The sequence below is a fragment of the Babylonia areolata genome, chromosome 30, assembly GCF_041734735.1.
Source record: "Babylonia areolata isolate BAREFJ2019XMU chromosome 30, ASM4173473v1, whole genome shotgun sequence".
NCBI lineage: Eukaryota > Metazoa > Mollusca > Gastropoda > Neogastropoda > Buccinidae > Babylonia > Babylonia areolata.
Genome location: NC_134905.1, coordinates 10,414,143 through 10,428,140, shown reverse-complemented (window position 1 = coordinate 10,428,140; position 13,998 = coordinate 10,414,143). Strand labels below are relative to the sequence as shown.

General features: G+C 43.6%; 1 protein-coding gene across 1 annotated transcript in view; it reads left to right on the top strand.

Annotated features, from left to right (window-relative positions):
* Window positions 1-13,998, top strand: part of LOC143275661 (amine oxidase [flavin-containing]-like) — a 109,655-nt gene that overhangs the window by 55,719 nt on the left and 39,938 nt on the right. The window contains exons 7-8 of the mRNA XM_076579936.1: window positions 1,743-1,884; window positions 8,344-8,407. Coding sequence (XP_076436051.1) covers window positions 1,743-1,884; window positions 8,344-8,407 — 206 coding nt within the window. The remainder of the gene's footprint in view (window positions 1-1,742; window positions 1,885-8,343; window positions 8,408-13,998) is intronic.

The window sequence follows — 13,998 nt, the reverse complement described above, 5'->3', positions numbered from 1 at the left end:
ATTGTGCAAAACCTAGAGTTAAGTGTGGTGGGAATCTGTCAGATTATATTAAAAGCACCAGTGACCTTAAGCAAGGGGATGTACGTAGTCCTGTTCTTCTCTCTCTCTCTCTCTCTCTCTCTCTCTCTCTGTCTCTCTCTGTGTCTTTAACCAGTTAACATGTGAAATTGTAAAATATGGTAGACACAGCGGCACAGGTTGCAACGAATATTTTAGAATTGTTTATCCTGATTTTGTACTGTTGTTTGAAACAGTTATTAGCATATCAACACAGTTGAATAGTTTATGTCGCGCTGCCCATTCTCTCCAATTAAAGGTAAACACGCTGAAAAGTAATATGATTGTTTTCAGGAAAGGTGGATAATTATGTACTAGGCAATGGTGATGGAGTTGCCACGCCCGTTGTAAATATGTATTACTATTTAAGAATTTGCTTTTCTACAAAATGAAGTTTTAACTTTGCTTGTAATGACCTTTCAAGGAGAGCAAAGCATGCTGTGGTGACAATAATGTGAAAACTATCAAGCTTAGGAAATCAGACTTTTGATGTGTTTATCAAGTTGTTTTGACGCTTAAATTCAACAGATTGTACAATATGGGTCCGAAATTTGTGGTCTCTGTAAAGCTGCAGTCCATTCTGAGAAAGTTCACATAGGAGTATCAATGCAAACGCCAAATGATCTGAAAAATGATGAGACAAACAGGTATCCAGTATACTTGAATTCCATAGTTTGGTGTGTTTAAGGTACTGGTTAAAATTAAAGCAGATGGAGCAGTTCAGATTACCAAAGAAAGAATATGACATATTATTTGACTTAGACGTGGGTAACAAAAATCAGAGTTAAACCTCACGAACTTGGTTTTGGTTAGTTTTGGTTAAATCAGGGCGACATTGTTTTCCCAAATACTTGACAATGACTATGGATAGAGATTTTTAAAATATAGTTGCAAGATATCGTTATAAACAACAACGAGAAAGAGAAATGTTTTGTCCATTGTGTAAAAACGCAACCAGAAAATTAAGTTCATTTTGTGTTTGAATGTCCTGCCCTTAGTTATATTAGAGACAAATTCATTCCATTAAAATATTGTGAACAAACATCTGTATTCAGATTGATTCTACTCATGGCATCAACTCAAGTAGTTGTTGTGAAGCAGCGTGCAACTTACCTATAAGTTATATAAAGCCCTCAACACACGCTCTTCAATGTGGTTTTAGTTATTTACAGCCTACTTTACTTTATTTGACATTTCATCAATGTTCAAATTACCGATTAAAAGGGGCCGTGTTCTTTCTTGGATAAATCATCCGTATCCGTATCTCGTTGTCTGTCTGTCTATCTGTCTGTCTTATCTCTTCACATGAGCTATCCTGGTATCATTATATTAACTTTCTTTGAGCTACAACTTCGAACAATTCAGAAATGATAGCAAATTAATTTTCTCAGCAGTCAAAATTATGGTTTGGAAAAAAAGTCGAAATAGCGCTAAAGGAAAATCCTAAAACGATATAACACAAACAAACAAACAAAAATCAGTTGAATGAAAATCCGAAACAAAGAAACAAACAAAACACACACACACACACACACACACACACACACACACACACACACACACACACACACACACACAAAGAGAGAGAAAAAAACAAAAACAAAAAACCCTCTGCCGAAGGAAAATCTCGCAAGTTCCATTTCAAAGAAAGATGGTACTTTTTTTTTCCACCGTCTGTCTGGCAGGGCGGCCATGGACAACGCCAAGACGTTTGTCAACGTCAATGTTACTTCAGAGCCGTACGAGGTTTCGTTGCTATGGTTTCTGTGGTACCTGGCGTCCGCAGGGGGTCCTCTCCGGATCAACGCCACCACTAATGGGGGCCAGGTCTGTGAGCTGGGGCCGTGTCGTGTCGTGTCGTATGTGTCGTGTCGTGTCGCAACGTGTCGTATCGTATCATATGTATCGTGTTGTGACGTAATGTATCGTACCGTATGTAACGTGTAGTGTCATAACGTGTCTTGTCGTATCAGTATGTATCATGTCGTGATGTAACGTGTCGTATCGTATGTGTTTCATTGCATCGTATCGACTGGTGTCGTTTAGCATTGGAACTATCGAATCGTATCGTACGGTATCGAAACATATCGTATCGTACCTTATAGTACCATATCGTTTTGCATCTTAGATTTCTGTGTATTGTGTTGTGTTGCGTTGGGTTGAGTTGTATCCTGTTGTGTTGTACTGAGTTGCGTTGTATGTTATTGTCGTGCGGGTTTGTGTTGTGTTATGCTATGTTGCGCAATGCGGTTTTGTATTGTGCTGATGTACTGCGTTGCACTGTGCGGTATTCTGTTGCTGGCCGGATACTGTTGTGTACTGTACTGCAGTGTACTGTGTGCTGTATTATAATGTGCAGTGTTGTGCTATTTGTGAATTGTATTGCATTGCATTATATTATGTTATATTGCATTGTCATGGTCGATTTCTATGTATAGAATGAAAAAGAATGTATCCACACAGCATGTAATTCCTACCTTTCGGTTCCTTGTGTACGTTAGTAATAATTTTATACGCATATCAAAGGAAAAACACACACATCATTTTAAAATAAATGATGTCCTTTGTCCTTATAGAAAATACATATTGAGTGCGGTGTAGCTTCAAAGGCCAGTTTGTATCATATCACACACAGACAAGCACCCAGGTCACAGTTCAAGGTGAAATGGAGGGTGTGGGTGAGGAGTGAAGGGAGGGTGAGGGGAGGGAGATAAATAAAACCATAATCCAAATCCAGAGCTCGGATTCGAAACCAGACCATTTTCATTCCATGGCGGTTGCTTCAAATCCATCTGTGTAGGAGTTTGTAGACACAATAAACGAAACAAATAATGATAGTGATAACATTGATAATAATAATGATAGTGATAACATTGATAATAATAATAATGATAGTGATAACATTGATAATAATCATGGATACTTGTTGAGCGCTTCCCTCCCTATGAGGGAGTTCAAAGCGCGAAGAAGTTGAGGATTGGGAGATTGACACACATCTTCATCACATCAACCAAGAAGATAATGAACCCACCTTCTACTCTAGACGCTGGATGACCACATCAACACCAGATCTAGCGTTCGTCACCAACAACCTGTTCGTCAAGACCACAAAAACAGTCCTTAACCAGCTTGAAGGAAGTGACCGCAAGCCCGTAAAACTCTCTATCAACCTCAACTTGCAGGCTCCTCAAGCAACATGTTTTCCCTGCTGGAATTACAGAAAGGCGGACTGGACTCTCTTCGAGACCCTCACAGATACATACACAAAGCCAATCAACATAAAGCAGAAGGACTCAAACAAGATGGTTCAAGACTTCACAAAGGCCGTCTTGAAAGCTGCTACAGAATCCATCCCAAGAGGAGCACGCAAAGACTACAAGCCCTACTGGACGGAGGAACTCCAGAATCTGGAAGATGCTGTTACGGAAGCCAGAAAAGCCGAGCAGAAAAGCAGCCATCACTGGAGAACAACATAGTGCTGAAGGAAGTAACTGCCAGATACAAGCTGTCCTGCGCACAAGCTGCAAGAAAAAGCTAGCAAGAGAAAACTGAAAGCCTAAATCTCGACAAGGATGACAGCAAGCTGTGGAAACTGGCTAGAACCATCAGGAACGAAACAACACGTCACACCACAGTAACAATACAAGAGAATGGAAATTACCTCTCTGGAAAGCAAGCAGCAGACCACTGCATAGACGTCTATGAAAACAGCAATCTGGAAGTCCCTCCTGAACATACAGCTGCAGGGCACAGGGCCCAAGGTGAACTTCATGAGAAAGAGCCCCAAGAGGAAGTCATGACCACAGCTTTCACAGAGAAAGAGCTGGAGGAAGCATTGCAGAGCCTCAACCTGAAGAAGTCACCTGGACCAGACGGAATCACAAATGAAATGATTCTGCATCTTGGGATGAAGAGCAAGGCAGTCCTTCAAACAATCTTCAACTCCAGCTGGAAGATAGGATCAGTCCCACAGTGCTGGAGGGAACCAGACATGATCCCCATTCACAAAAAGGGAAAGGACAAGTCGAAGGCTGACAGCTACATACCCATCAGCCTCACAAGCTGCTTAGGAAAGCTGATGGAGAGACTTGCCAACACTAGGCTTGTCCGGCACCTTGAGGAGTATCAGCTGCTGAGCCCTGAACAGGCAGGCTTCCGCCAACACAGATCAACAGAAGACCAGATCACATTCATCGCTCAAAGCATTGAGGACGCATTCCAAGAAAAGAAGAACACGCTTGCTGTCTGGATTGACATGGAGAAGGCGTTCGACAAAGTCTGGAAGGACGGACTCAGGCTCACACTATGGCGATGTGGTGTGTCTGGGAGGATGTACACCTGGATCAGCCAGTACCTACACAACCACCAAGCCTGAGTCAAGATTCAGGGCCAGAAGAGCAAGAAGAAGGTACTGAGACAGGGAGTACCACAAGGAGGAGTCCTTTCGCCAACGCTGTTCCTCATCTTCATAGATGACATCATCAGAGAACTGCCAAGAGGGGTCAGAGGAGCGATCTACACAGATGACCTGGTAATCTGAAGAGTACACCACTACAGCACAGGTACGCCTCCAGACTGCGCTCAACAAGATCAGCAACTGGACCAAGGAATGGCTTGTCTCTGTCAACTCAAGCAAAACAACCCACACAGTCTTCAGCCTATCCAGCAAGAAGCAAGCGGCGAAACTGACACTGAACAACCAAAGGCTTGCAGAGGAACCCACACCTACCTACCTGGGAGTGACCTTTGACCGCAGGCTCACTTGGAAACAGCAGATCACCAGATGCTGTAGCAGGGCCAAGCTGAGACTGGCGATCATGAAGAAACTTGCAGGGACGGACTGGGGGGCTGATGAACGTATCCTGAAGAGACTCTATACGGGGAGAGTCCGACCTGTAGTTGTACGGGACATCAGCATGGGCATCGGCTGCAAAGTCTAACCTCGACTATCTCAACAAGATACAGAACCAAGCTCAGCGTGTCATAACTGGCGCCAGGAGATCCACCCCAATCCTGAAGATGGAGGAGACCACTGGGCTACAGTCACTGGAGGACAGAAGGGACACAAAGATCCTCATCCAGGCAGCAAAATTCAAACGCCTTGAAAACCATCCAATGAACAACGGAATGAGCAGACTCACCAAGAGCCGGCTGAAAAGAGGCAGCTTCATCAACCAGTCAAGACGCCTTGAAAGACAAACCCCAGAAACCCCAGTCTTGATGGAATACGAAGCAAAGCCTATCCCGGAAAATGTCACCCACCCATCTTGGAAGAGGCGGGTGTTCCCCACAGTTGTCACCAGCATTCCTGGAGTGGAGAAGAGAGGAACACAGTCAGATACCCAAAGGAAGGCCCTGGCCATGGAGTACATCTGCAACCAGTACCCCCAGGAAGACTGGACCCATGTCTTTACAGATGGCTCCGCCACAGAAGCAACGAGGGATGGTGGAGCTGGAATCTTCCTCCGATACAAAGACGGAGATGAAGAAATTGCAATCCCAACAGGAAAATACTCCACCAACTTCCGAGCTGAGCGAGAAGCCCTCTGTGAGGCAGCCACAACAGTCTCGCAGAACTCCACAAGAACAACAGGGCAGGTGGTGGTGTTCTCAGACGCTCTCTCCGTGCTCCAAGCCCTCAAGAACTCCAGCTGCAAAGAACAGAACCATCTCACTTCAGCCCTTGTTGCCCTGAGTGCCGGAGTGGAGAAAGTGGTGATACAATGGGTGCCAGCGCACTGTGGCATCAGAGGCAACGAAAAAGCGGACATTCTGGCAAAAGACGGTGCACAGAAGGAGCAGGCCAACAAGCTGGTGTCATACGATGAAATCAAGACAATCATCAAGGCACAGCAAGGAATAAAGTGGCGCCTCCAGCACCCCAAATATAACCCAAAAGACAGATACCATTTGCTGGAACGACGGGAACAGGTCAAGATCTTCCGCCTGAGGACTGGACACAACCGCCTGCTCCACCACATGCACACAAAATTTGGCATTGGACAGTGGAGAGTGCCCTTGTGGTGAGGGACCAATGACAACCAACCACATCCTTCATGACTGTAGGACGCATGCAGCATCCAGGAGGAAGTACTGGCCAACACCGACAGCAGTGGAAGCCAAGCTGTACGGCATCCTGGAGGAGCTGCGACGGACGGCTGCCTTCATCGAGGACACTGGGCTGCTCATCTAATGGGAGGCGAACGAGGAAGAAGAAGAAGAAGAAAGCGCTTTACAGTCAACTGTAAACACACACGAAATTACTTACTTTTGGAAATGAAATAATAATGATTAAAAACTAAAAACAATAAAACGTATTCAAAGACTATGCGTATTACATTATCTAAATACGCACGCACGCACACACACACACACACACACACACACACACACACACACACACACACACACACACCAAAACAGAAACAAAACAGTTCATCTAAATTAGAATTTTACAAGAACACTGTGACAATTTATAAAATTTAACCATATTCTAAGAATGCAGCATATATACAGCACAGAAAAGCACTATGTTATGAGTCAGCGCCCATGACTTGCAAATCGAACAGGGAAGGTATAAAAGTACACCGAAGGAGCGAAGACTGTGTGATACCTGTTAGAGTTTAGAAGACGAGATCACCTTTTAGATAATTGTGTAAAATATAGCATTCACAGAAACAGATTCCTGATCGAAGTATGTCGTCCAAATGCCAAGCCTAGTGAATTGATCCTACTAAAAGAATTACAGACAAGGCTGGCGAAATTTGTTCATGAATGTTTCTTTTCTTAATATGCTCATGTTTATGTGTTATTGTGTCTTATAAACCTTCAGGTTTTATGACAGTAAAATATTCTATTCTATTCACAAACACACGCACACAGACACACATACACACACACACACACACACACACACACACACACACACACACACACACACACGCACGCACGCCCGCACACACTAACAACCCACACACTTTTATAATCATACTCTTTTCATCGCCAGATGCAGATATTTTAATAAACAAATCCGAACTCACACACGCTCACGCGCACGCACGCACGCACGCACACACACACACACACACACACACACACACACACGCGCGCGCGCGCGCGCGCACGCACGCATACACACACACACACACATATACATAGAGGATTCGCATGGCTTATATCTGAATGTCACTGGAAAAGTAGGGCAGGTCGATCCATAGGCTTTTAAAAAAGATTTGTTTTCAGACCAGATTTAAAAGGTTGAAGTGAGGGTGAGTGGCGAAGATAGTAAGGTAAACGGTTCCAGACAGATGGAGCTGAATGGGGGAAAAATATGTATCACCGAAGGTGCTGGTTTTTACATGGGAAGCAAGTAAATGTGAATCAAATTATGATGTGAGCTGTCGCGGGGGTGTAAGTTTGATGACTTCCCTCAGACACCGAGGGGCAGCACGAATTGCAGTTGAGAGTTGCAACTTTGTACTGAATGCGGGCAGAAATTGGTAACTAGTGAAGAGATAGCAGAAGAGAAGCGATATTGTCAGACTATTTTGGTTCTGAAGATTAACCTTGCTGCTGCCTTTTGAACTTTGAGGAGTTTTTGTAATATATATTGAAGACAACCAAAGAAAAGTGAATTACAATAATCAAGTCTGGACAAGACAAAGCACACTAGAGTTTGTGTTGCTTGAGGGGTGAGGAGAAGTTGGACGGAACTGAATTTTCGATTTTGAAAGCCTTACAGTGATTGTTTACATATTTCTTTGTTGAAAAGTTTGAATCAAAGGTCACACTCAGATTCTTCACTGAAGATACAAAAGTCTACATATAAATGTCCCCTAAACAACAATGGCATTAGTACATATCCTGGCGAAACGCTATACGTAATTGTTGATGGGAAGGACTGATCATTTGATGGCCATTCACATGTTTGTGTTCTGTTTCTAAGGCAGGATTGGAACCATGACAGTGCGGAGCCAGAGATGACAAAGGAGTACCTAAGTCTATTTAGCAGGATAACACGGTCAATAAATATATAACGAGTGAATAAATGAATGCATGAAGTGTGGAAGGAAGAATGAAGGAAGGAAAGAAACAAGGAAATAAGGAAGGAAAATGGTAGGGAAGGGAAGGAGAGACGGAAGGAGTGAACCTAGGGGAAATTTAAGAAAGGAAGAAAAGAACAAAGGAAAAAAACAGGAAGGGATGAAAGAAGCAAGAAAGGCAGGGAGGAAGTAGATAAGTAAGTAAGGAAGGAAGGAAGGAATAATTTGGATGTGCATGTTGCAGGAGAGGAAGTTTGTGGGGGGATCTCAGCAGATCAGTGAGGGACTGGCCCGCAGTATTGGCACAGGTAAGAGTCTGCAGGTGACAGTAATGTGTAGGTAAAGGAAAATGATAAGATGTTGGTGCACACTTTCTTTTGTCTCCTGAAAAACAGGTGGCACGTTCTCAAGGCCTGCCCCTGCCGATCGCGCCCCCTCTACCTCCCGCCCCACCTTCCGTCCCCGTTATTCGCCCTTTTTGTAAGCCGATGTGTTGTAGCATATATGGATCGGTGCAAACGCATTGACGCTTCATTTCAATTGAAGCAAAAGCTTTGTGTGTTGTTTATGATAACAGTAATAATGATAACAACAACAGTAATAACAAAAATGACAAAAGATGAAGATAAAGTATGCTTCGTACGATGATGATGATGTTGATGATGATGATGATAATGATGGTAGTGATAATAAAACTGAATAATAATGATGATATGAATAATAACAATAATGAGGATGATAATAGGTATTTATAATGCGTTCTATTTCCTTAGCAGAGGGACCCAAAATCAGAATTAAAAAAAGGGGAACAAAAACGGTGACATGAATTAACAAACAAGGAACCATGATCAAATGTTTTATAAGCAAGGCAAGTAGAATAGAATAGAATAGAATATGTCTTTATTACCAAGTGTACGGGGGTCAAAAGGAATATTGGGAGGGGAGGGGAGGCAGGGGTGCACACACACACACTCACTCACACACACACACACACACACACACACACACACACACACACACACACACACACACACACACACACACACATTTCATCATAAGCTGCAAATCACATGTGGATGGGGCTACATCTTCAGGTAAGTGGTTGTTGATTGCACAGTTCTATATTATCATATTGGATTTGTTCGAGAGACAGGGCATTGACTGCTTTGGGGAAAAAGCTATTGGCGAAGCGATTGGTTTTCGTCCTTATACTTTTGTACCGACGACCAGAGGGGAGCATCTCGAAAATCCCAAAAGCTGGGTGTGATTCGTCTTGGCTGATTCATTTTATTTTTTTGAGTAGCCGCTTTTATATATGTCGTCTAGAGAAGGTAGATCAACCCCGGTAATCTTGGTGGCAGTTTTTACGATTTTGTTCAGGGCTGCGACTTTTGCCTTGGAAATGTTTCCGTACCAAACTGTAATAGCGAAGGTTAACACGCTTTCAATAACTGCTCGATAGAAGTCAACCATGATTTCTTTTCTAATTCCGAACCTTTTGAGGCGGCGAAGAAAGTACAGGCGCTGTTGTGCTTTCTTAACAATTTTTTTTCTGTATTTTTCTCCCATTTCAAATCGTTGGAAATGATCAGTCCGAGAAATATAAATTCGCTGATGATCTCTACTTGCTTGTCTTTAATGACAAGTGGTGAGGGGTCATATCTGGTCTTCCCCAAATCTAAAATTAATTCTTTTGTTTTTGATTGGTTGAGTTCTAAGTTGTTTTGATCACACCAGCTGACAAGTTCTAGTACATCTTCCCTATATTTTGACTCATCACTGTTCGTAATCAACCCTTCTAGAGTAGTATCGTCGGCAAGCTTGACCATGGTGTTACATTCATTACGAGTTGCACAGTCATGTGTGAATAGTGAGTACAACAGTTGGGATAGAACACATCCCTGTGGGGCGCCTATGTTGAGAATACGCGTGGAGGAGGTGAGATCACCAAGTTAAACAACTTGCGGTCTGCATCTTAGAAATCTAGGATCCATGCACAAATTGATTCAGGCAGGGAGAGGTCTTTCAGTTTAAAATATAGTTTTGATGGTACTATTGTGTTGAACGCAGAGCTGTAGTCAATGAAAAGGATCCTAGCATAACTGTTAGGATTTCTGATAATGACATAATCACAAGCATACACACACACACACACACACACACACACACACACACACACACACACACACACACACACACGTGCTTGCGCGCACTCACACACACATCCATGAACATAGATATGTACAGATTTGGATATTTAAGACCAAATTTGAAGAATGCAGATTTTGTTTCAGCATGACGAATGATGTGCTCCCAGATGAAAAGGCAGGCTGTCGTTTTACTTTGTGCTGTTTCAGACAATAACTGAAGAACTTCTTTTGTTGTTGTTTTTGTTGTTTTTTGTCCCGTTACAACTGATCATGCCGACAGCTTTAGAGTGAATCCAAACAAATCGTTAAAAAACGAAAGAAAGAAAGAAAGAATCAAAGAAAATGGAAAAGCATTAACGACGTTGGTTTGCCATTGGTTTGCTATATAATTATATACGACGGATGTTCATTAAAGATTTCGCCTGACTTACTTCCACTTATTGTAGGAGGCTGAAATTGCACATGTATAATGATACATATCTGTATAGTTTACATGGTACTTTGCATCTCTGAACTCGTAATGGTGGTAATGAGAGATGGGAGTGGGGCGATAGACCATCCAATCCTTCTTTCCCGTCTTCATTTTACATTTGGTATCAACGGCACTGTTTAAACTGGTTCAAATCTTATCTCACTGATCGATTCCAGTCTGTCATTGTTGATCATTTCCAATCTGAACCCGTTAAAATCGAACATGGAGTCCCACAGGGATCTGTTTTAGGCCCAGTGCTCTTCACACTGTACACTGCTCCTCTCGCTGAAATTATCAACCGCCATAATGTCTGTCATCTTTCTTATGCTGATGACACTCAGCTCCAGAAGAGTGATACCCCTGAAAAATTGTCGCTCTTGCAAGAAATATCCAACTGCTTCCTGGACATTCAAAACTGGATGACTCTAAATAAGTTACAATTGAACGTGGACAAAACTGAAGCAATGATCATAGGAACTAAACAAAAACTGTCTTCCATCACAATTGACACAATCAAACTTGGCAGTATATCCATCCCTCTTTCCAGGTCAGTCAGGAACATCGGTGTTGTCCTTGACAATACACTGTCCATGCAAAAATTTATCAATAAGACATGTCAGTCCTGCTACTGTCAACTGCGGCGCATCACTTCCGTCGGGAAATATCTGTCCACTGACGCAACATCTAGACTTGTCGTTTCTCTAATTCTCTCTCGCCTTGACTACTGTAACTCTTTATTGTCTGGTCTGCCTGCTTCATCCATTCAGTCCCTTCAGCGCATACAAAACTCTGCTGCCCGACTCGTCCTCAGAAAGAAAAGATCTGAACACATCACTCCTCTTTTGCAACATCTCCACTGGCTCCCTGTCTCACATCGAATAAAGTACAAGATCAGCACTCTATGTTATAGATGTAATCACAAGACTGCCATTTCCTATCTCTGCGGCTGCCTTCACCTCTACACTCCATCTCGCTCACTACGATCGGCTTCGGATCCACTCTGTTTACGCATACCCAGATTCAAACACTCGACTGTTGGCCGCCGTTCTTTCTCTGTCTCTGGACCTTGCAATTGGAATGAACTTCCTCTTTCGCTTCGTCAAGTCTCCACACTCAGCTCTTTCAAGTTTGGCCTTAAAACCCACCTCTTCCCGAAATAGCCTCCATTCCCTGCTTCTTCCTTGTCTTCAGTTTCTCCAGTTTTAGAGTTTTGCATGCGTGTGAATGACTGGTGCGAAAGCGCTTTGATTTGTCTCTGCACAAGATTCAGCGCTATAGAAATACCATTATTATTATTATTATTAATGAGAGGTAGGAGTGGGGTGGTAAAGGGATGTGGGGTTGGGGTGGTAAAGATAGGTGTGAGTGGGTGGTGGGATGGTAAAGGGAGGTGGGGGTGGGGTGGTAAAGGTAGGTGGGAGTCGGTAGTAAGATGGTAATGAGAGGTAGGAGCAGGGTGGTAAAGGAAGTGTGAGTGGGGTGGTAAAGGAAGTGTGGGTGGGGTGGTAAAGGGAGTGTGAATGGGGTGGTAAAGATGGTGATGATGACGAGGATATGGATACTATATAGCTGAATAGTGCCTATCCTCAGTTGGAGACTAAGCTCTAAGCACTTTACAAACACATTTACACAACAGGCTGTAGAGCTGACTGACAGTTGCCATCTCCGCCCCCCACCTCTCTCTCTCTCTCGGCACCACAATATGTCACCCCACACCCAACCACTCTTGCACATATCTCACCCTATTTGTATTGTGGCCCAATGAAGATGAACCTTAAACTCCCCTGAGTTCTGAGTTCCCTCCGTCTCTCTCGTTCTCAATCTTTCTCACTTGCTTGCTCAGTAATTTGCTCTTGATTTTACCTCTCTCTCTCTCTCTCTCTCTCTCTCTCTCACACACACACACACACACACACACACACACACACTGCATCACCATCTGGTTACAGTGACACACAGATCTACGCCATAGGTGAACGGGAAGTGAAACACTGGCATCGGTGTTAGATACGATGCATAACTGTCAGATTTGTTTTATTGAACGTACGAAACTGCATCTATAACACAGAATGAACATGTCCGGCATGTGTACACTTAAAACTGTGCTCCAAGCCTGAGCACCATCTGTAGACTCTTCTGTTCTGCCCCTTGCCCTTGTTCTTGAAATCACTGCCATGTCCGTCACCTTGGCTTTCAGTTTTACTTTGATCAGAATCTCACAATGCATCAGCATATCAAAAACATGCCAGGCAATATAACTTTACGAGGGATGTTCATTAAACAAATAGTAAAGAGTGGTAACTCTCTCCATTCACAAGGTACACAACTTCAGGTCTGTGCTGCTTACGCCACCGATTCAGCTACCACACAGTGTGATGTTCATTAAAGATTCCCCCTGACTTACTTCCGTTTACTGTAGGAGGCTGAAACTGCACATGTATGATAATACATAACTCTATAGTTCGCATGGTAACTTGTATCCCTGAACTCTTAACAGTTTCTCTTTTACTGATGCTATTCTGGAGAGAGATGTGGTAATGGAGCCAGCTGAATGCAGAGGGGTCATCAAGTTTCTGTGCTTGAGAGGCCGCACTCCAAGGGAGACGTCTTCTATGAGATGAAACAGACTTATGGTGAGGATGCCCCATCGTATGACGTTGTCAAGCACTGGCATCATCAGTTCAAGTCTGGTCGGACATCGTTGGAAACGGCTCCCATTCCCAGTGACCACAGTCCGCCATTGATGAAGACACCATCCGGCACAAGTGGAGGCCGCCAGTTTGGAGGATCGCCAACTAGCCCAAGATGTCAAGACCATTGTGGGGTCTGTGTAAAAAAAATAATCCATGACCATTTGCACATGTGGAAGATGTCTGCACAATGGATTTCCCGGCTGCTCACACCTTTCCAGAAGCAGGAACGGGTCACGTGCTCCCAGGCTCTTTTGGCCATGTGCCAAGAAAACCAAGAGGACATCTTCGAAAGACTAATCACGCAGGGCAAAACATTGATCCATTACTACAATCCAGAGACTAAAGCCCAGTCGAAGCAATGGAAGCATTTTAACTCTACCTCTGAAGAAGGCACGTGTCCAACCCTCGGCTGGCAAGGTCACACTCACGATCTTTGGGGACCAGGGCGGAGTAGTGAAAATGGATTTCCTGGCAAAGGGTGCCACAGTTACCGGGACATACGACGCTTCATTGCTGAAGAAATTGCGGGAGGCCACCAAAACCGAGAGGCGTGGCATGCTGACCAAAGGTGTCCGCCTCCTGAG